This window comes from Hemibagrus wyckioides, linkage group LG25 (assembly GCF_019097595.1).
Source record: "Hemibagrus wyckioides isolate EC202008001 linkage group LG25, SWU_Hwy_1.0, whole genome shotgun sequence".
NCBI lineage: Eukaryota > Metazoa > Chordata > Actinopteri > Siluriformes > Bagridae > Hemibagrus > Hemibagrus wyckioides.
The window spans coordinates 13,536,718-13,560,891 of record NC_080734.1 but is presented as its reverse complement, the minus strand read 5'-3'; the positions used below and the strand labels follow the sequence as shown (position 1 = coordinate 13,560,891).

Genomic DNA, 24,174 nt, shown 5'->3' with positions numbered 1-24,174 from the left:
TTATTTTAACATGCTCCAAATTTGAGATATAGTATGCATAGCACTGTACGTTATATAATACTATAGCTCAATTCTGGAGATCAATAGGACGAAACTAATTGCACTACCGTTTTAGTCTTGACCTCCCTAATGCACGAAATGAATTCAGCATTCTCAGATTTAGACCAAATTCATACCATTTACATTTACATACCATGTGTTAGGGAGGTCAAGGCTAACACAATAGTTAGTTTTGTCCTATCATTTTACAAAGCTAAGAGCTGAACCTTTTATTTCCAATGCATTATACTCAGGAAAATGTACAGGTTTGGGACGCACAAATTTATACATTTAACTGGTTAACATCAGTTAACAGATACATGCAGTGCATGAGCTTGGATAGAATTATGATCATTGCATCAGCTGTACTATAGTAAGTTTAATCTACTGCTTAATGACTGCTATAGTACACTGTACCATTTTTTACTATACAAAATCATTCAAATTTGATTTAATATACCTGAGCACAATAGTATAGAATGAAACTAAATGCACTTCTGTGTCTACCTCCCTAATGCACATTGTGAATTTGGTGAAAATCTGACAACATCAATTTTTTCACCCCCCAAAAATGGTAAGAGGTTAGCCTCTAGGTTAGTGTGTTTTGGGGTAAAAAATCTGTGTTAATCTGCATAACGTATACTGAGACTCCATTCATATACAAGCATTTACATCTATTTAAAAACTGTGTAACACTGTTTTTGTGTGTGTGTGTGTTTTATTAATATTCATTATGTGGCTAATAATTTACAGTCAGCGTTGCCCATTTTCTTGTAGGGAACCAATTATTCTTAAGTTGATTGCAGACTTCATTAAAAATGGATAAATTGGCATTTCTCATCACATTTTGGTTGCACAATGTAATATTTATTACCAAATAAGAGGAAAAAACAAGTCCAGAAATGAATTGCAGTACACAATAATAAGTTCTTAGAGTCCATGCTTGTCACAGTAAAGTCAATGCTCTTAATGATCAACTGTCTACAAGAAAAATAAGGCTTGAAGCAGCAAATATACAAATTACAGCTTTTATAGCTTTTCATGGCCTAAGTAAAAAACAAAAGAACATGTTTAGAGGTGCCCCTACCCAAAATAAAAATAAAAAATTCCGTAACAAAATACACACAAATGAAAAAATTTGGAATTACATTAAAACATGCTGGTTCTGTGAAGAAAACATACTGTTTGGCATAAAACACAACTACACATTCTCTCTGTCTATCAAAATGATTTACGTTGAAAAAATGAACAGAATGATCAAAATGATGCATGTTTCACCCAGAAAAAGAATGTATAATAAAAAGAAATCATTCTCTGTTCAGTGAATATTGAAACCCTGAAAAGTGATTGGAAGCCAGTGTTTCAACAGGGTTCTGTTTAGAATGATTACGTTCTTAACATTCCCACTCACATCAATTTAGTAAAAGAATACATACGTAATAATAGTTGGAGTTCATCTTTTTTTAAAAAAAGTTGTCAGTAGTATGGCTTTTCTTAGGGAAACAGAATATAAATAGAACAGAATCACTTTTATAAATACGATTATTAAAACCCTTTTGGACAGTAGCATTATGCTCTCCCACACCGAGTGCTTGTAGTGTTTGTGAGTCACCTTTGGAAGCAGACCAGTATTTGGTCAGTATTTGTGTATATGTGTGTTAAGTTGGAGGAGGTCCATTAGTGTAGCGCAGCATAGGATAGAACGATCTAGCAAAGTTGTTAGATAGAGTACAGCTGTAGTCATCTTCAGATAGAGGTACCAGGCACGCAAAAACCAGCAGCAGGATGAAGAGGAGGTGGAGCGGGAAGGCAGCTCGCAGGACACGATAGAAGAAAGACCGTGGTGGGGATGAATCTCTGTTCTGCAACCTGGAACAAAAAGAATCTCATTAAGAATCTCATCAGTTATTGATATAATATAGTAGATAATGAAAATATGCATATAGTATCTGCTGTACTGCACTTAAGTATTTTGTACTGATTTAACCTGTTATACTATAGACTATCTATTTAACTGCTATGATATACAACACTTTGCTATTCTGTTAAACCTTACAGTGCTACACAATAGTATTTCTATTTCATTTATATTGCACTTTCACAGTTTCATGCCGTACTCTACTGTGCAATGCTAAAATATATTATACATTATACTATAACTCAGTTTTAGAGCATGATAGAATAAAACTAATTACACTGCTATGTTAGATTTGATGGCCCTAATGCACACTGTGAATTTGGTGAAGATCTGAAAATGTAATTTTTTTCACCCACAAAAATGGTAGGTGGTTAGCCTTTATGTAAAAATCAGTGTTCTCAAATTTATACCAAATTTGTACTATGAGTTAGGCAAAGGCAAACACAAATGTGCAATTAGATTTGTCCTATCATGCTCCAAAATAAAGATATAGTATAACATATTATAGTACAGCATTGCACTGTACACGTTATGTTATAGTATACTATATCTCAATTTCAGAGATTGATAGGATGAAACAAATTACACTACTGTCTTATTCCTGACCTCAATAATGCACAATGTGAAGGTGGTGAAGATCGGAGAACGACAAATTTCTTACCCTAAAAAAGGTAAGGGGTTAGCCTTTGTGGGTTTTTTTGGGGGGGTGAAAAATTCACCGTTCTTCAATTTACACCAAATTCGTACCGTGTGTTAGGGAGGTCAAGAGTAACACAATACTGCACTTAGTTTCCTCCAAAAGTTCTGCAGAGCTGAGATGTGAGCCTTTTATTTCCAATGTGTTACACTCAATAAAAGTGAGCTGTACAGTACCTGTTGGCACCGGATGATCCGCTTGCTGGTAGCTCCTACAAACACGCACACACACACACACACACACACACAAACACAATATAACTTAAATATACATCTAACACCTATCTATACATATAACACCTTAAACCTGTCAACAGTCTGTATTTTCAAATTCCTACATAAATCCATTTGCGTATTGGTTTTATTGCAGATTACTGACTCAATAATAAGTATTTTATGGGTTAGTAAAAATATTTCTGCATTTTAGGAAGTGGTTACAATTCCTGCTAGCTTACCACAGATGAAGATCCAGGATCTTGTTCTTTACTCACAGCCAGTGCCTCAGGGGAGTCCTGTAGCAGAGAATAATTTTCTGTAAAGCTGCTCTGTGACATTGTGCACTGTTAAAAGTGCTATGTAAATAAAACTGAATAGAACTGAAGTTTGAATAGCATCAAGGTTGCTGTACAATTCAATTATGTTTTTTTGTATAGCTTTGTAAAAGTTTTAGAGACATTCTTTATCCCAAAGATGACTATTTTTTTTCCCTCAAATATAACCCTCTACAGTATGAAGCTCTACTTGTATTTGTATAAGCACTTAAATATTTAGCACCAAGCTCTTACCAATCTTAGTAAGAGACACAGCTGAATGTTAACACAGCTTTTGTTAGCACTCACACTCCTTTTAAATGATTTTAACTTCATGATACTCTTTGAGAAACTGGCGCTGAGCAAAGCTGTTTTAAGTGCTGTTTGAACTGAATATGTGCTTTATGCTTTGGATTCATTTATTAATTTATAATCTTTTATTGTGCAGGTCTGAGATATTATATAACTCCTTTAAAAAACCAGGGCACGACTAGCTCTTCAGAAGACAGTCACATTTATGAGTATAGTACAGTGAAATTCTTTTTTTTTTCTATTCTTATCTGTACTGTTTATCTGTTTATCGGTCCAAGAGGTTCAGCTTGCCATTATTGTCACTCTCACTAGACTACATCATAAGAATAATGCTTTTAGCATAATTATTAGATGGGAAAAATATTTGGAGCTCATGTAAATTTAGTTTGTTCATTAATTCCCTGGATGGAGGTGGCATGCCCAATAGCAAGAGGAATGATTCATCACAAATGAATGAACGGTTACAACAAATGTGGCCAGGATTTTGTAGTGTATGAACGTACTTGTTTAAAACCATTCTGTAAACTTTCTTGACCAATATAAAGGAAATCTTCATGTGACAGCACTGGATAATAGTGTATGTGGATCTGTTCAACTTGTTCATCCAGGATTTGTCGAATAATAATAATAATAATAATAACAGACAACACATCTCCTGTTTTGGCTTTTGAGCTTTCTCCATCATATAATAAATCACAAAACACCAAATAAAAACAAACAACAAAAAAACAGAGCTTAATTTGGGTCAGTCCCTGTTCTGGAAATTTCATTTAGCTGTCTGCTTTCCAGCAATCGTCGGTTCATTAATTATTTGATCAATGTTATGTTTTTTGTTTTTTTTGAGTAGAAGGCCATGTGTCAAACAAATGTTGGTCTAAAGCCAGCTCCATGTTTCATCATAACCCCATTCATATGTGTCCTTTTTATTCATTCTGAATTAGACCACTAACAGCCACATTTACAGTAATCTAGCTACTGGGCTTTTAGACTCCAGTTTCAATATGCAGTTAGACTCCTTAGTAGGGCAGCTTTTACTTTTCATATAACTTCAAGTCCCTAATGTAGCAGCTATTTTAAATCAGTCTAATTTGTTCTTACCAAGCGCTCTTGAACAGTTTGGAGGTCCTGCTTGACCTGACGCAGCAGCAGCTGTAATTTGTTACGGATGACGTGGAGCTTCTCTGTGGCCTCAAAGTCATCCTCTGGCCCTGACTCAGGGAGCAGCTCAGTGGTGATCTCCTGCAGAGATGACACTCGCTTCTGCCGGACATTCAGCTCCTCTTCCAGACCCTACCACCAGGGGGGGCAGAACAGCTCATTAGCACATGCTATTTATTACTGAACATGAAAAAACAGAATGATTCCCAATAATTTTACCAAATAAACAGATCTTAATTTGTGTTTTAATACTTAGTATTTTTTTTATTTATCATACTTTATAGATTATATTATATATATATATATATATATATATATATATATATATATATATATATATATATATATATATATATATATATATATATTGAGATGCATGATCATCTCAAAATATCCTAGACAGGTTTTAAAATCCATGTCCAAGTCCATCATTTTCTACTGAATCTAACAGACATTATTTAAAGCGTTCTTCATCAGTGTCTAGTGCTCATAAAAAATAATTTGACCCAGAGTGCTCACTTTCACAGAACTGTTTTGGGCCACTGAAGACTCTTAATCTCTAATACACAAGTATATTACATTATTCATATTCCATAAACTACCTAAGGGACTCTACTCAGCATTAGTAAGGTAAGGATCTTCCACTATAATGTTACTGGTTAGATCTTCATATACTTCAGGCCAACAAATTAAGTAAGTTAATGCTCATGTAGGTTTTAAGTCAGAACTGCTTTCAGTCTCACCATCAGTACAGCTTTGTGTTCATGCAGCACAGACGGTTGTACAGATGGGTCATGGATGTTAACAGTGAATCTTCTGCTCTCTGCATGGGCCAGCCACAGCAAGAGTGAGTGCAACGTCTCATGGAACTCCTATAAGAATGAAAATGAAAAATGAAATGACCTAGGTGAACATTTTCTGAACGTCTAAATCATGGAACTTCTGAGTGGCACAACAGAAAAACATTCTGCCCTATCGCAAGTTTATCAAGTGGAAGGAAACAGTCTTTAACACAATAAAGCAAAGGAGAAGACTGCAGGAGTGTGATAAGTCTAAAACAAAACACAAAATGACTTCACCTAACTTTCTAAACAATTAGAAACACAAAAATGAACTGAAACTCATATCACTCTCACATCAGTTCATTTGCAAAAACTGCAAAAACACTAGCACCCAGATTTACACACATCACTTTATTTAGGCCTCTTACCTGGCAATGCATGAAGGACTTTCGCAGATTGTCCTCCCACTCCTCCACACTTACACAGGCTTCGTCCCAGCTTCGGTTCATGCTGCACAAGTCTTCCTGTAGCTGCTGCACCTCTGGACCTGTTTCACCCTGCAGCTCCCTCCCACCTAGGTTCAGACTCAGCATCAGCGTCTTATAGCGTGCAAAAGCCTTCTGCATGTCCTGTAAGATGCAGAGGAGGGTAGAGTGAGAAAATGGTCCACGGATAGATGAACTGGTCAACACACATTTCAGCATGTTAAGGAAAATACTTTAATATACAGATGAGAGGACCTGAGGAGGGGTATAGCATCTGAGTGCATTACTGATATTTTTCTTATTTCCATCTTCATTATATCACTGTACATTAACATCAGTGTATAGACAATCCATGATTAATTAAGATCAATTAACAATTAAATTGCACATATACTATCCTTTAAATTAAATAAACAACATTAACCTAATAATTTAATAAATGCAATCAAGTTGGTACTGTATTTTGACTCTAAAAAGAGTATGTAATAAAAATAAATGTGTATTATGCTTTAAACTGCTTTATTATATGATCATTATGAGTGGTGCTATCAATGTATAGAGAAAAGTCTAATGATATATATCAATAACGTCTTAACATTTCACATAGCTTTCGTGAGCACACACCTTCAGCTGTTTGACCCTGGCCTCCATGATCTGCACGCTAACACAAGCCGTCTCCTCATTTTGTAATTTCTCCAGCTCAGGGATGACCTGGCCCAGCCAGGAAGTGATGTTGTGCAGGTCAGACGTCAGCTGTTCCCGGTCTTTGCTGTAGCACTGCTCCTCTCTGACTGCCTGCGCCTGGAGGAGCTCCCAGCGCTCAATTACTCCTGCAGAGGACAGGATAAGGAAGCATAATCATGGAGACTGAGGGGTGGATAAAGTGAATATGTGTGAAGTATTAGTGCAGAATACTTATATAATAGCAAAAGCACAAAATGTACACAGCCTTAATATTAAACAATTATAGATACATGACACCTACATAAGACTCTACGCAACTGTCCTAAATTCTAACAGATGGTGTTTATTATAAAACTGCATTGACTCTGTAAGAGTGGTGTTTGCAGGACTTCCTGACATACTGCAGCCCTTTTGACACCTGTTATAATCCTAAATAAAAATGTATACAGGTTTATTCTGATATCAGCATGACCAAACATAGTATTGGACAGTAGTCAGAAGAAACATTTATATTTTTAGAACATATAAACATTTGTTATATGTTTATAATGTTTATGTAGGTTTACATCAGTGTGTCAGTTATGTGTAACTTGAGCCATGTTATCCTATGAGCACTGGATTTAAGTAAAGTGTTATCAAATGTTTATTTCAGCAGCATTTACAGACATTTCCTATGTAAGACTTGCTGTATGTTCATTCACAGATGTGTAATAAGAATTGTATAGTGCATATAGCCTGGAAAACATATTTAGTATTTTTTGAAAAGCTTACACTCACCTTTTGTATGTTTGTATATTGTATGGTGTAGTGTTAAGTAAACTATAAATGATCATACTACATTAGGCACTTGTGTGCATGTGGTGAATACAATTCTAAAGGTTATTTACTTGACTGTTTCTCTGCAGCTGTGAGGCTAGTGAGGCCTCCATGGCCCCCCTGCTGTTCATCATCATTGAGGATGATTGAGACCTTCTTCACATTCTTAATGCTGCTGCTGCACTCAGACATGAGCTGAACCTATTGACCATCATCAGGAAAATAGGATAATAGTGTGATTAGTGTCAACAGGATATACAGATACAGTTCCATACAAGCACTTCGCAAACAACTGAAGGATCTCTGTTTCAGTTTTTAAATACTGTAGGTCTAAATAATATATTTAAAAGAGCTAAAACCCCAGGTACATGCATAGCCACAGTTGCATCTGATTCTAATTGAATGGGCTATAAACTCTCAAACATGTCTCAGTACTTATTTCACTTTTTAGAGAGACAGGCAGTAAAAGACAGAAACAGCTTTGAGAAACGACTGTTCACTTGCTGCTCAATATATCAAAGGTGCCATTTCGATGAAATAATCAACGTTATTCACAGTGGTTTTTAATGTTATGGCTATATATATATTTATATATATATATATATATATATATATGTATTAATATAAATCTAGTTAAGTGCTTCTGCTTAAGGTTAGATTTCTTTCAGAGATGAGCTATTTGTCTACAAAGGTATTTTTCATAAGCTGACTTGGATTTACACATGCATGTACTTACGTAGCCTTGTTCATGTTCAGGAAGATCAGGTGTGAGTTTTTCTTTCGTATCAGGAAGGGTAAAAGCGATTGTATCTGGAACAGCCTGTGAGTGCCAACTGTGAGTTGCCACATCTTGTCCTGGGACTGAGAGAGAGAGCGAGAGAGAGAGAAAGAAAGAAAGATCCATTAGATCACTCCATAATCAGCAGCATGTGGACATGCAGTGATGCTTTGATGGTGCACTGCCTCTTCATTCCTGAGGTGAAAATGTGTCATCATCAGCGTTATCATGGCATGCCTATCAGTGTTTTTGCCATGCAGCAGCTGTGGACTGGGAGACACTGTGTGTGGATTAAGTCTGCTGAGAGTGAGGAGTCTAATCTCTCCATGCCCTCTGCTCCTCTCGTTCTTGTGGGCAAGATAGGCACTGAGCTCCCCCTCTCTACACTCAGTTAAAGCTTTCATGCTCTGAGCACAGAGACAGCTGGACCAGGGGGAGGACAGGAATAAGCTTTTTTTCATTCACAAGAGACATAGAGAAAGACAAAGAGTACCCAGAGCCAGAAGGAGTACACAAAGAGTTTTTTTTGATGCCCCGTGTGCCCCTAAACATGGTTTAGTAATTTAGGAAACTGTACAGGAGGCAATGAGAAGTAAGCAATAGGTAAGTAGTGGAAGGTGAGTGTGCAGCATGCCCCGCTAAAGCCCACTTCTGGAGATGACTGATGCCTACCCGAGCTCGCTGCAAGAGACTGTACTGTGGACTTTACAAAGGCCTCGGAGCTCTCTGTGACCTCCACACCTGAGGAAATGAAGTAGATTACTTCAGACCTCAGAAGTAGTCATACGCATTTTGAGTATAAGAGTACTCAAACACATAAAAAATTACAATCAGTTAGTCAAATAAAATTACAAGATATAAAAGTTATTTGCAAAAAATGTAAAATGTTTGATTTTATATTTTGTTCTCAGCATTCATACTGACAATGGTGCAGTTTGAGAATAGAAAATCATCACTTCAGTGACAGAGATCAGAATGGCTTTAACTGCAGTCGGATTATGGAATTTATGATGCACCTTTTTCTCCACAGTGAAGTAGTTATTTGTTTTTGCTTGTTGTATTTACATTAAAATTACATGCATTAATATTCATCAAATAAAACATGAAATTATTCCCTCTGATTGGTGCTTATCCGTTCCAAACCTATTTGCAAGTATGACAAGGTCAAATTGAGCAGTTGTCATTTATGGGCTTTGCTCAAGGGGGCAGTGGTGGCTCAAGTGGTTAAGTTGATTGAAAGGTTGGGGTTTAAGCCCCAGCACTGCCAAGCTGAGACTATTGGGCCCCTGAGCAAGGCCCTTAACCCCTCTCTACTTCAGGAGTGCTGTATCATAGCTGCCCCTTCGCTCTGACCCCAACTTTCAAAGCTGGGCTATGCAAGGAAAAGAATTCCTCTGTGCTGTATTGCATGTGTGGCACTAATAAAGACTTCTTTAATTACCTCACAAATCAGAACCCATAAATCTGATAACAGTTTATAAAAACAACATTTTTGCAAAAAACGTCATCCCTGCAGAAATCTATTTACATGTGAGCACTTCCAAAATATAGTTTCAATCTACCAAAATCCCATGCCTGACTTTGAACAGCATGCTAGCCCATCGTACAGATAGTAACCTAAGTTAGTTACCTGAGAGGCAGCTAAAGAAGCTTGCATCATCCTCCTCCTCATGTGACGAGGAACCACCCACATCTCCGGTGTGGTCCCACTCCAGGGGGATGGAATCGACACTAAGTGGCGTCTCGCAGCCTGATCGTTCTTGTGGAGGGACCAGGAGGGACATGGAGGACTGGCTGGTGGATGTGTCATGACTTGGTTCAGCTACATCAGAATCTTCACTGACACAGAGCTTGAGATTTTGACAATGCAGAAAGAAAAAGTATGTAAGTAATGACCACTTTATTGGGAGCATCTGCACATTCATACTACTACTCATAAATCATGTGGCTAAAGTGAAATTCATGCAGAAACAAGACAAGAGCTTAAGTTAATGTTCAAATATTAGAATGAGGAAAAATTCTGTCTCAGTGCCTTGGCAATGGCATGTTTGTTTGTGCCAAGAACAGGAATCTTATGCTACAGTGGGCACACATTCAGCAAAATTGGACAGTTGAAAATCAAAAAAGGACCAAACAATGCTTTTATGGTTCACCTGTCTAATTGTGATGGACTTGCACCCAATGTATCCTCAGATTATTTTTATCTGATGGACTTCCTGTCAGGTTGAACCAATCTGGCCAATTTCTTTTGACTTTTCTCATCAACAAAATGCTTTTGCCTGCAGAACTGTCCACTCTATCCACTCACTTGAGTGGACTGTAAAGCCAATAGTCAAAAAAGCCAATAGTTAAAAAATTAAATATGTTTTCACTTTTATATTACTTTTAGTTTTTTTTTAATACATAAGTATAGTTTTTTTTAATACATTTTAGTATAGTTTTATTATTGGGGTTTAGTTTTTTGTGGGATTTTAGTAAAATCTTTCTTTCGTTTTACGTTTAGTCATTTTAGTTCTTGAGACAGACTGATTGTTATTATTTTTGTGTAATATATTTAGAGATGAATGCCTGAATGCACTCTGCACATACTGCGAACATGAAATGCATCTCAAATGAGGTTGGTTTATACCAACCCCCACATGTCACAGTGAATTATTCATTAACTAACACCTTTTGAAACAGTTAATAAGAAATTAATAGAATATATAAGCATCTATCTGTCCAATATGTAGGACAGAGAGTGTAATGCAGTTGAAGATAGTGGAGTGTAGCCTACAGGCTGAGGGCTGGTGAGGCGCTGATGGAAGCAGCCCACTCGGCTGAACACTTCCTGGCAGTAGGAATGCAGTTCCTCGAGCTCTTCCTCTATAAGTGCAGCATCAAGTGGAGCACTCCTCTGAATCAGACCCTCACCGAACACAATCAGAGCGTCAATCTTATCTGTGTTCTGAGTTATCTTCTTCTTGAGACCCTTTACACATAGAGAGACACAGGAGCACAGCTGTATGAATAAAATGTTGCTCACGTACCTTTGGGATGTCCCATGAAGGGAATTCTAAACATACAGTGTAAAACTCTACAAGAGAGGATTCCAAGTACAGCACTTTGGGAAGCCAAAAACCTTTAACTATCCAAAGACCCTGCTAGGAACCCTTTTTGACACACGATATAAAATCATATGCAAAGATTGTACCATGAAGGTGATGCCGTGTATCAGGATGATAATACGCCAATACACGAGCAAGACCAATGAAATGGTGGTGGATTGGTCTGATGAACATGAAAGTGAAGTTGAACATCTCCCATTGCCTGCACAGTCACCAGTTCTGAACATTACTGAGGCACTTTAGTGTGTTTTGGAAGAGTGAGTCAGGAACCTTTTCCCCCCACCAGCATCACGTAGTGACCTGGCCATTGTTCTGCAAGAGGAACAGCTCAGAATCCCTCTGGCCACTGTGCTGTCATTCCCTAAGGTGAATTAATGCTGAATTGCTCACAAAAAAGGAAGCCCTACTTCATACTAATAAACTGTTTTGGTCTATTAATAACACTAGACAAGCCTAGTATAGTTGTGTACCTATACTGTATATGCTACTGTGAGGGTAAATATCTATTTCTACTATTCACAGTTTGAGTAATAACTAGTCCAATTAATGTACTGATTTCCTGAGCAACTCTTTCTCAAAGATTTCAACAAAAATCAGTCAAGGACATCACTCACCAAAAATGCACCAAAAAAAGAGAAAGGAATGGCGAAGCCGATTATAGCATGTAATAGAAGTTTATATTTACTGTGAGCTTTTTCAGCTTGTGTTCGATGTCGCTCTCTGACAAGTGTTCCACATTCGTAAGTTGCAAGTCCATCTCAGTCAGCCAGACCAGCAGGTTTTTCCGTGTCCCCTCAAAATCCTCTCTCTGAGCTGTAAAGTTCTGCAGAGACACAGAAAATGGTGAAATGGTGAAACTGTTAAATGCAAACCATGGCCTGTAGTCTGTAGTATTACTGAAGCTAATATATCAATATGTGTTTCATAAAAGTGTCAGTTCGTTAATTCAGTTCACAAAACACCCAAGTAATTAAAGAATTAAAAAACGACAGGAGAATTTGTCCAAGGAGCTATAATGCGACTTAATATAGTGATCATTATTTGTGTGTCTAACACTAATAAATGAGGTCAACTGGAAAATTTAATGCTATGTGGTGGACTCACCCTCAGTCTGCGCAGGATGGCTGCCACTCTCTGATGCAGAGCGTCCCAGCGCTGGTTGCCCTGGTGCACCATGGTCCGCAGAGTGTTAGCTGAGTCAGTGCGGTTCTCTTGGGCTAGCCGTCGATATTGGCTATTAATCATTTCTAGTTGGACCAGCTTTTCATGCACCTCTCTCTGGAAAGCCTGAGAGAAAAGTAGGTATGACAGCAAACCATTCAATATTTACTGGAAAGAGGAATATCAGTATTCTCAGTTCAGTACGATTTTAATATATTGTCATGTGCCCTGGTTTCTTTGAACATGAATATGCTTGTGTTTGCTTTGGTTTCTATATTAGACCTATCTTGTCATTGGATTACTGCGTGACTGTCTTAAACTGTTCTATATTTATTTATATACAGTGTTTATAACATTGGTGAGTGTCATTAAGTCCACAGCTTTTTCCTTGAACCACAGTCAGTTTCCCTTGCTTCTCACTATAATAATAATAATAATAATAATAATAATAATAATAATAATTATTATTATTATTATTATTATTATTATTACTATTATTAATAGGTTACGTCTACCTGCCTGTGCTTTGAATACACATATACACTTGGCCTATGATTCTTGGATATAATAATCCACAATAAAGTGCACACTTGTGTCCTACTTCTCGCCTCTACATTGCACTGTTAGTATGGCACTGTAAATATGTCATAATTTGCATCTTGTTAGAGATAAATCTCACCTCATATTTTTTGAGCTCTTCTTTAGCCATGGTGTAAAGGACATCAGATGACTCAGGTTCAGCAGCAGTGCGCTCAGCTAAGTTTAGCCAGTCTTCAAATTGTGAGTAATCATCCTGAAACTTACACCACAGCCTCCATGTCTCGTCAATCCTGCAAAGTTAGACAATATTACATGTTTAGTATATATAATTGTGCATGTGAATATGCTATGCCCACAGGTCTAGTCCCTACCATATCTTCCTCTCTAAGGACATGGAGCAGATGTTTCTCCAGCGCTGGTTCAGACTGTGAGTGGTCTGCTGGATTGAATCGTTTTCAGTGTTGTTGCTGCAGGCGTCTTCGTCGTGCAGTAGGATGTCGCATGAAGTGAGTACAGATGTTATGCCCACTGTGTGCTGTTCAATGTCCCGCTGCAGCTCCTGAACATACAGATGTATTGATATTAAAGGGACTGTTCGGTACTAACAGTGCCAGAAAACACTAACCTATGAGTAAACTAGATAGATAGATAGCTAGATAGCTAGATAGATAGATAGATAGATAGATAGATAGATAGATAGATAGATAGATAGATAGATAGACTCTATAAATCCTCCCGTTTCAGTAGGGAGCAGAGCTGACACAATGAACACTGACTTTTACTGTTGCTTCTGGTGACTTGTAAATAAACAGTTGCTGTTGTCCATATTTTCAGGCCCTAAAAGCTAAAACTAGTTACTTGCCTGCTGCTCTTCCAGTCTCTTCTGGATCTCGTCCCCACTGCAGACACTGTAGTGTACAGGCATAGTCAGTTCTGCCTCGATTCGGGACAGCCAGCTCCGCAGGTTACTCATGTTCTTATCTAGCTGCTGCACAGCAGCCTGAGACTGTTTCAGCTTGTTCACTCTGAAAACAGATATTAGGTGGCAGATGTAACACAGTTTCATTCTCTTATAAACCCAAAACAGACTCCACTGCACTCAAAGGTACATTTGAGAGCATGTCCACTGGAGTTTTCTCTTCATTGTCCTTAGAAAGGCTTTCATCTCCTTTGCACCGGCCAAGGTGTCTCCATGTCTCTCAACAGGCACCATGGCAACATGGCGATGCACTACCACCAATATCCCCACTCAAACAAGTAACCATAGTTACCCTGACTTCACACACAGAGCACACAAAGACTGCAGCTCAAAAGTTGGATCAGGAATAGAGATGTATTATAACCTGATTATAAATTGTCAAGAGGCATTTTTAGCTTTTTTGTCAAGAAGAACATGTGTAATGTTGATGGATTTTGTACAAATGTTTAATATGAAGAGATGTTAAACTGAATTTGAAAGATGATGATAATAATAATAATAATAATAATAATAATAATAATAATAATAATAATAATAATAATAATAATAATAATAATAATAATAGGTAGAAGAAGAAGAAGAAGAATGGTGGTGGTGTGAGGATAAATGCTGTTGTAAAATACGCATAAAATGCAGCTCAAAGTGCTTTAAAAAGAAATTTAAACAGACAATTAACACTACAACAATGTTTATGCATTTTAACATACCAGTTTGCCTAGCTTAAACACAATAATAGCTGCTAATTTTCTGTAATAAAAATTCGCTCTGGCATCTGAGAGCTGATGCTTTATGAGAAGCAGCAAATAAAATCCTGTCTATTATTATGCTTGTCCCTAAATTCAACCGGAAACTGTGCCTCTGCTCTCTGCTCATACCCAGCCATCTCTGCCAGCGGCTGACAGCTGCTTTGTGCTTCACGGGGATTATACAAAGTGCATTTCAATGGTACAATCAGAAGCCATTGAGAGCAGAAGTGACAGTATGGTCTTGTGAACAGGGCCTGCTGCACAGCTGAGTGTACACTCACCTGACCCCATTGTGTCACATAGCTAATATGACATGACATGTTTCGTATTCTCACCCCCTTCCCACCACATAGACCCACACATGAACAAGAATGGGGCTCCACATAGAGGAGGAGTGGCTGCAATATCCAGGCAAGCCATATGGCAAAGCCAACACTAGTAAATGTTAGCTAAATCTCCCTGCCTCCACTGCTAGTACCATCTGTCTGACTGTCCATGTCACCCTCATGTCTGAGTACATCCCTGAAGTGATACACAGAAGGGAAAGACCTCAGTAGAAAACTAGGTTGCCAAAGATCATTTTCCTGGTTCTATTTCTTACAAATGCAAACAATTATCTCTGGGGAACAATACCAACTGTCAGGAAAAATTTAAAGCTTTGTGTAAAAGCTCACTTGGTCACAGGGTATAAAGACACAAAACATAGATTCTATGTAATATCAAAGCTTGATACATAAAATAAAATCTAAACAGCCCAGAAAGTTCCTTTCTGTGTTTACACATGCTACTTTTGCAGGGTTTAGTGTGTTTCAGTTTTCTGAAGCTTATTTTAGACATCAAGTTATCATTTGTACTCTTGTGGCTAACTAGCTAGCAGATAATTAATCAGGCAGTATTAGCAGATAAGTAGTTTTCACTATACTGCTTTACACAAGCTAGGATCATCTAATTTAAAAACATCTATTAAGAGTAGTTTGTAATTGCTGGAAGCTGCATCTCTGAGTAGACACAGACATGTATTATTTATAGAAATACACGAGACTAATAATGCAACTCTTCTTATATTGTGACCCTAGTTTGCTCACCTGGCTTCAATGTTGTCAAACAGATGCTGCCAGCGGTCACTGACATCTTGCAGGACGCCCTGGATGTTGACCTCTTTGGCTTGGTCGCTGGCAAATAGGAGCTGTTCCCCCAGCCGCTTAAGGTGGCTCTTATTCTCGGTGAAGAGGTTAATCTCCTCCATGCAGTCCTGGCGAGATAGAAATAGTGAGCTCCAACAGCATTCAAAAGGGATGTTTTACTTGTTAACGAATCTATCTCAAACAAAGCCTTGATCTAGGCCTAGCAGCTGTCAAAACTGTGGCTCGGCTCTCAGCAGGGCCTCTTATAAAAGACTGAATATTTCAAGATGCCTTCATTTGAATTTGGAGGAGCAAAGACTCCTTGCTGACCCTTCCACTTTTTCTCTCTATAGCTACTGAGCTTTTGGGGCTTCACCTGTTTTGTTCAATTTGGCCTTGCTCATTTTGATCAGCCATCCACTGGCTGTTGCCAGTAACGACGGCTTGGAAAAACAATGGCTGCTTTCAGGTCTCTGATGATCACTGGGCCACTGTGAACCTAGTGAATGACCTCTACAGTAAACTATGTGCTAATGAGTGTCCTGTGTATAATGCAACACTTACAGATGATGAGAGAGAGGCTTTATTATTGTGAAGGAACAAAAGAGTCCCATATACTACATGAATGACTAGTGCTGACCTTTTAATTTGACATATTTAGTTGTTTGACCTAACTACCTACAGAGTTCTGTCTAATTACAAGATGAAATGAGAAAATAAATGTACATTTGTCAAAAGAAGTTACATATTTGTTAAAGCATAAAATAAAGCACCTAATTAGGTTCCTCAGTAATCCTTTCATAGACATTTTATTACACATGACAGTTGGCTTATTTACAATTCTTACCTTGAAAGATTATAGCAGAATGAAATTTCTACAAACCTTAAATCAAAAAGCTTCAAAATCCTGTACCCAGTCCTGCCTCAGGATGCCCCAAACCCATACCCTACTTTCTTTATAAACAAACAAGAAGAATGACAGCATGCAAATGCTCCACCCTAGATGTTTTTCGTGTTACCTTTTTCAGTTTCTCAACCATGTCCTCGATGCTCAAGTAATCACTGCTGTGTAGAACCTTTCTCTCCATTTGTGCTAACCACTCGCAAAGCTCCTTGTGCTTGTCGTTGAAAATGGTCCATGCATTCAGACGGTCAGCAATCTCTTGTTTACGCTTGGACACCTTCACATAGAGAAAAATTCAGTGTGAATTGAGATTTATCAGAAAGTGTGACAAGCAGACAAACAAAAACAATCATTGATTTTGTCCTCTCAATATTTGGGAATCCGACTTTCTAACGGTTGTGGATGGTCCCACAGGAATACCATAAAAAAAAACACACATCCGAAACAATTTACGCCCAAGTATCACCCTTACATCATGGGAAAAATCTCATCCGGATGCTGTAGAAAACAAAAAACTACATAAGAGCTGCTGCTGTAATCATAAATACTATCCTGTGCTCAGCCCAGGTCTCTTATTCACAGTATGTTCCTTCACACACCTTTGTAGTATACAGCTCAGAAGAGGCTCAAATCTCTTGTGTCTTGTTCCTTGTATCATTTCAGGGAGTTTTTCTTGACACTGTCATCTCTTATTTGCTCATTAGGGATCTAAATCAAAATCTGGCATTATATCGAGCTGGCACTATTGTTAAAAGCACTATGTAAATAAAATCTGATTACTCTGAAATTGAATTTCTTTTAAGAAGTTAATAGAGAGTAAGAAACATCACCATGATACCTTTAGTGTCTAATCTTACCTAAAACTAAAGGAGTACCCCTTACGGTTTCAAGAAATGCTCAAAAGCCTTCTCTTAAGAGGACAGGGCAAAAATGCAGCCCACATCAAAAATGTTACACAATCAAAAATTTTCTGAAAATATAGTGAAGGCCTGCCTCTTACTAAAAGCTCAAAACCCCTTACATATGTTTTTTCTTTCTTTTTTTTTATTTCCAAAAAAAACATGCATGCCATGGAGTTAGATAGGTGAGATACAGTTCAGCTATAAATAAAAGTCAATTTAGCACCAACAGCTACATGCATGGCTTGACAATAAGGGCTCCTTTATTAGTTTCTGCAAGCACCATAGCACAGTAGGGGATATTAACGGTTCAGTTCCCTCAGTCCCTCAGTCATTCAAATATCACAGAGTCTTAAGTGCATCTTTTTCTCAGAGTTCCATTAACTTCACACCTGGGAACTTGAAAGCAAGTGAATTTACAGTATCTTTGTCAGCTATTTAACTGCTAACATATTTATAAGCAGAGTGCAACTAAGAGATTTCAAGTGAAAGTTACCAGCTCTATTTAGATAAAAACTGCTTGCTTAGTTAATTGAGTCTATATATTCCAGCTCCACAAGGGTCAAAGCATCAGGCTCGTTTTACACCCACTGTTTTAATCATTGTGGCTTTTTCACAATCACACAAAAGATCTAGACCTAGAAGCTTGAGCACGGCCCTGCTTAGCCATCTGCTATTCGATTCCACCTGCAACCTGTTGTCATCTAAGCCACCCCCCCCCCACACACACACACTCTTACAATCTTTCTTATAATCTCTACATAAGAAGGCTACATGACTGTTAACTACTCAAGCCAAATGTTTGTTCAAACCTCTCTCCATTGGTAAGCAACTGAGGCATTTAACTTTAGATCCCAGCAGGACAGTCATCTGCTCTCTATATTAAAACTTACATTATGTTCTCAGCATGCTCCAAAAATCAAAACAATAAAACTGCACCCCCATTGCTTACGGTTAAGAGAGGAAAATTAAACTTCAATTACATAATTTTTCTACAAGAAACAATTTCCGAAATGTTAAATATTACATGTGGGTGTATTGTGCAAAAAGACAACAGTTCAAAACAAGGTAAAATCAACAGATAGATGAGAAATGAACCAAATAAAGAAGATGGAAATTTGGCCTGCAGATGTGAAGAAAGCAGATATGTTGAAGAAGACCAGGAGGTGAATATTAAAGGGAATAGAGTCTATAAGAAGTCAAGAGTAATAAAAGAGTTTCGAAGCAGTTATTAAGGCACAGACATTATTAGAAAATATTTATATCATATTCAGAAAGGGAGATGCAAACTTTACAGTAGTATCATTATGATGACATAAACACTATTTCACCTTTTTGCTAATTGCAATAACAAAGGAACAGCTGTGGACCTTTATTTTTCCCCAAGGGTGTGCAAATTATTTTTTGAAACAAGGGTGTGCAGCCATATAATTTAATGACAAACACAATTTCACCTTTTTTTGCTCCTTACAATAACAAAGGAAGAGCTGTGGAACATAACACACCTTCTTTGCTTTTTCCAAAGGATGTACAAATTTTTCGACTTGAAAATATTTCTTAGCTTTTTTCCTAAAACTTTAGTCACACTTAACAATTAATCTACAATTAAAGACTTCTAAGACCCTGACTTTTTTGTAAATATCTGGTAGCATAGACACCGCTGGAGTTACACTGTAACTAAATTGCATTGATCCAATAATTGAAACAATTATTTCACCATTCCAAAAAAACTTTATTAAAAAATGTTTACAGAATAAGTCAGATTTAAGACTTTCCCTCTCTTTTCTTATGCATGGGCTGTGCATTCTTTCCCCCCCTCATTTCTAGAGGCCCTGACGGTGAGTGCATTGTGTGGCAGCACAGCAGTCCCTTGCCCCACCACCACCACTGCCTCCTCTTTTTTCCCTCTCTCTTTCACTCACCTTCAGACAAAGTTCTTCCCACTGGCTGTGCAGTTCCTCCAAATGTCCCTGGAGAAGCACCATGTCTGTGGGCAGCACATACTGTGAGATATCTGTCTTCATGGTGTCCAGCGCCTTCAGTCCTCCAGCCCACTGCTCCAAAGAGTTCTCGTCCTCCTGCATTAACAGAGCAGCCGACACTGAGCTGAATCCCCGCTACTGCTGCACGCTAAGCCTAGTCCTCACTCTCTCTGTCACTCTGTCACTAGCATTCAGGATTAAGGCCTGATGGTTGTAAGGGGGGAGGAAAGGAGGCGGAAAGGGGGAAATGCGGATGAGTGGGCAGGGGGCAGGGGCAGAGGGAGGGAGGGACGCTTACTGATGTATAATAGACCAGTAGGGGAGGTGATTCTTTCCTCAACGTCTTGGAGCTACAGCTGATGTTTTGTTTTGCTAAAGAGTTTCTGTTGAGTCACATAATGACAAAACTCCTCCTTTAATCACTTTGAAAAATTAGACAAGATTACACAACTTCAAAACTGTGATTCCATCAATTTAAGTGTGCTCTTAATGGCCATGAAGTGTTAACGCTTGTTAAAAAACTTCTTTGAAGTGTGGAGGCAGAAAGTGCAAATGTTTCGTTACTGCTGATTAGTGCTTTTTTAACACAAGATTTTTTCTGCCAGTACAACTCTGGAGTGTCCTCCTTATAAATCAGTCCAACACCAATGCATTTAGACCAGGGGTCTCCAACTGTATTTCCTCTGAGAGCTACTTTGACAAAAGGAAGGTGGCCAGGTACTACTCGTCTTATATTATTAGTAACATTTAATTAAATAGCTTGTTCCCATAAACCGAACCAGTTGAATAATAATTTTTTAACTTTAAAAAAAAAAATGTCAATACCGAACAGTAATATTTTACAATAAATCAATTTAAATTCACATAAGCAGCATGTTACCTGCTGAGTGGAGTTAACTGAGTTAACACAAAGGGTTTGTTGACTAGATTTATCAGTCATTATTGACAGTCTTCTTTCATTCGCATGGGTTCTGTTATTTATCAGCAAATTGTTGCTGACAGACCCATGGCACATACCCTGTAGTCTTCAGCAAGACTGAAAAAGACACTTTTTGTAAACATTTTGACACTGAAGGTGAGATTAATTTTGAAAACAGAGACCTGAAATTGTATATGACTGTATTGAATTAAATATTTTTTATATGCAATTTTAATGGGAAATATTAAAGAGCAATTTACTCCGAAACACCAGCTGCACTAATAAGAAATGTCTACAGCACACTCTTCCTGCAGCAGGATAAAGTCATTCAGTGGTTTTGCTTTTGGCAGCAGTGTGGCTTTATTCCTAACAATGTCGAATCCCCAGCAGCTTCCAAGTTAAAAGGATCTGCCATGTGCTTTCTTCATCCTTTATCCAAACTTCAATTTGTGTTTACAGATTTATGTTATATAACGCTTCCATGTCCGGTCTTGGTGCTGTGTGTGAAATTGATTGACGAACAGTTGGATTGAACTGTGTGTGATGTGGATGGATGCACTAGAGGAGCATGATTTGTCTGGAGAGTCAGAACAGAAAGGGGTGGGATGTCTGTGAGTTTGATTTGATAAAATTTAAAAAGGTTTATTGAGTTTGATTTTATCAATTTTGTACATATTCTATGAAACTTTAGGTGAGCTACTCAGAAGTGGGCTGGAGCCACGTGTTGGAGACGCCTGATTTAGACACTATTCCAGTTAAAACCAAGTACCTTGATGAGCTTCTCCTGAAGTTCTGTGTTATCTGGTGGTGGCTGCTTCAGTCTGACAGCAATCTCTCTCAGATGGAGCGCACTATCAGCAAGTCCATCCTCACAGCAACTCCAGTTCTACAACAAAACAGAAGAAACCGATTTTGGGATTTGGAAAGTACGAGGTAAATTTATATAAATAAATTTATTCATTTAAAAAAAAAAAAACCTACCAAAATCATTGCCTACCAAATACAAACAGAATGATTTAGCATAAAAATTCCAATCAGAAATAGTTTTAGTAGAATTATACTTTTACTGTATAAGTAAAATATGCAATCTTAACAAAATCTACTTGGGTAAACAATGTCAGGTTTAGGATAAACTCATTAAATAGAATTATGTATATTTCTAAATTGATTTTATGGTAGTAACATGGGCATTATATCACAGTGTAAGAGCTGAATAATGTAATAATCACTCATCAGTAGTGCACAATAGACTTATTCATGTTAGTGAGCTTGAGTGAAAATGACATTTAAATAATAGTTCAGGAAAAAAGTGTTTTTTATTCATGGAGAGATCTGATTTAGCAAAATTATGCAAATCGATCCCAACTGTAGATGATCTTAATTACAATGTGGGTTGGTAGCTGTGGTCTGCAACTCATTTCCACTAATGTGTCAGGCTCATGAGTGAAACAGTGCAACATGAAGGCTCAAATTCAATCCTTTGCTGTTCAGGAGTAGAGAAATGGACTAAAATCGAGTATGTAGGTCAGACTCATGATTTTGGTGAACAAAGGATTCAGTCTGTCAGTGATGAATTTTGTTCATAAGGAGTTTAACCCCTAATGATGTAGATAAAAAACCCTGTCATGTTTTTAAAAACTTGGTGTACTTTAGAGCTTTATTTGTCTTTAATGTGAATGCCTTCATGTTATGTAAGAAGCTGAATCGACTGAGCTCTGTTTTGAACCAATGAACACAACACAGTAACAGAATTCTGTATTAAAGCTCCAGTTTTAAGAAAAATAATGAAACCTTTCCACTTAAGCCATTGCTCATCCATAGACTACCTTAATATTTAGCCACTGGACATCAAACACTGGATTATAGCCCCTTAAAAACACCTTAACAACCATCTCTCCTGGTTTATTGCTTTAATCTTGAATCCCACAGCAACATATAACATAATCTGTCACCCAAGGATCAACCTTTTGCTGTAATATGTCTGCATCTACATAACAAGTCCAACCTATACGATCTATAGACATTTTCTAACCCTAGGTTTAAATTTGCCTGTATGACTGCACCATCTAATCTCACAGAAATTCTAGGATGAGCTCCAGTGTATAGGGTTTTGATCACATACCTGATTGACAGTTTCAGAGAGAGCCTTCCTTTTCACAAGCAGAACATTCCTTTGCTCCCAGGCTTCCTGCAAAGCCCCAATTTCAGCCTTCAGCTCAGACTGTGTTTGTACATCTGCCAGGGGTAAGATGTGCCTGTATACCTGCACAGTCTGGGTGTAAAGCGCCTCATGATTGCTCAGCTTCTCCTGAGCTTGCTGTGGAAAACAAAGATGAAACTATTGCATAATTCGATTAATTTCCTAGATATAGGGTCCACAGGCAGCTGTCTGGTGTGCCACCCACAGAAGGCAAATCAATTACATCTACCCATATTAAATGTTCCACTACTGCCCTCCTTGCTCCCACAGAATGTGTTTTTAATATAGCTCAGTTTTAGCTGGGAACAATTTATTTGAGCAATAAACATAAAAAAAAACAGCTGCAAAACACGTAGTCACATAGACCCTGACAACCTGATGCAAATCTTCCTGGAAAGATAATTTGCTATAGTGTGGGTCACAATTCATTCAATCCACATAACCTTTATCTCTGAATTTAGATTTAAAATATAAAGAATGATTTCTGACACACTACAAAACTCTCCTGTGCAGTCTTACCTCATAGTCCTTAATGGATTGTTGAAGCTGTTGAAAGCTGCATGGTGCCAATCCAGCAGGTGACAATAAATGATCTAAGTCCTTCAGAAGTCTCCAAAGTCTTTTCAGTCCTGTTCTATACAGCCTCCATTGTTCAGTTTGCTGCTCCAGGCACCTGCTACGCTGCTGAACCCTACACAGTGTTCCTTGCCATCGCTCCTTCAGCTGGGTCAACCTCAGAATTAGACCTTTCCTGAACATCACAGAAACCAAAATAATCTCTGATTTAGCATCCCAGTATTGTGGCGTCTTCAGTTTTCATCCTGTGAAAAAACACTTATAGATGTTTTGTTAACATAAGGCTGTGTTAAGACATTTTCTGGGCTACATTTAGGGGGACCATAAGGCAAATCATTTTAGCTCTGTATACTACTTTTGTTATTCTTATTTATTTTAGTATATGTATACTGTATATGAATATATAAAAACATAATATAAATGGAGCACTTAAAAGAGCTAACATACAGTATTCTGATTTGCAGATGTGTTGCTTTGTCCCAGTTATTACATACAACCAAGTGTAATTTATAAGATCGTTTATATTTCATTTCTTAAAAGCAATTCTAAACCAATTTCTTTATAGTATGAAGATAGAAATAAACACATCGAAATAGAACATAGGGGACATGATTTTTTTAATACTATATAAAACTCTATTGCAGACCCTCTTTCCAGTTGTTGTTGATCTTCAGCATAACTCTTCAGCACTTTTTTGGTTGTGTACTTGCATTTTGCTGCATGTCTGCCTCGCTGTCTGAATATGTATTTTTATGTGGTGTAATTATTTGTTACATTTTCGTTTGAGGAAATCAACATCAGATAAGACTAAAAGTGTACACTGAGATAAGCACCCAGTT

At 37.7% G+C, this 24,174-nt stretch overlaps 1 protein-coding gene across 4 annotated transcripts in view; it reads right to left on the bottom strand.

The window, feature by feature from the left end:
- Positions 1 to 884: 884 nt before the first annotated feature.
- Positions 885 to 24,174, bottom strand: part of LOC131345868 (nesprin-2) — a 54,089-nt gene continuing 30,799 nt past the window's right edge. For 3 of the 4 annotated variants that reach the window (XM_058378988.1, XM_058378989.1, XM_058378991.1), the window contains 23 exons: positions 23,279 to 23,510; positions 22,682 to 22,876; positions 21,329 to 21,445; positions 19,581 to 19,736; positions 16,875 to 17,036; positions 15,817 to 15,983; positions 13,869 to 14,031; positions 13,378 to 13,565; positions 13,146 to 13,296; positions 12,410 to 12,592; positions 11,991 to 12,128; positions 10,975 to 11,169; positions 9,829 to 10,048; positions 8,871 to 8,939; positions 8,157 to 8,281; positions 7,492 to 7,621; positions 6,545 to 6,750; positions 5,864 to 6,064; positions 5,397 to 5,525; positions 4,594 to 4,785; positions 3,109 to 3,165; positions 2,831 to 2,865; positions 885 to 1,908 (listed from right to left, as the gene is read on the bottom strand). In XM_058378988.1, coding sequence (XP_058234971.1) covers positions 1,698 to 1,908; positions 2,831 to 2,865; positions 3,109 to 3,165; positions 4,594 to 4,785; positions 5,397 to 5,525; positions 5,864 to 6,064; positions 6,545 to 6,750; positions 7,492 to 7,621; positions 8,157 to 8,281; positions 8,871 to 8,939; positions 9,829 to 10,048; positions 10,975 to 11,169; positions 11,991 to 12,128; positions 12,410 to 12,592; positions 13,146 to 13,296; positions 13,378 to 13,565; positions 13,869 to 14,031; positions 15,817 to 15,983; positions 16,875 to 17,036; positions 19,581 to 19,736; positions 21,329 to 21,445; positions 22,682 to 22,876; positions 23,279 to 23,510 — 3,622 coding nt within the window. In that variant the 3' untranslated portion in view covers positions 885 to 1,697. The remainder of the gene's footprint in view (positions 1,909 to 2,830; positions 2,866 to 3,108; positions 3,166 to 4,593; positions 4,786 to 5,396; positions 5,526 to 5,863; positions 6,065 to 6,544; positions 6,751 to 7,491; positions 7,622 to 8,156; positions 8,282 to 8,870; positions 8,940 to 9,828; positions 10,049 to 10,974; positions 11,170 to 11,990; positions 12,129 to 12,409; positions 12,593 to 13,145; positions 13,297 to 13,377; positions 13,566 to 13,868; positions 14,032 to 15,816; positions 15,984 to 16,874; positions 17,037 to 19,580; positions 19,737 to 21,328; positions 21,446 to 22,681; positions 22,877 to 23,278; positions 23,511 to 24,174) is intronic. The other variant, XM_058378990.1, reaches the window with a different exon arrangement.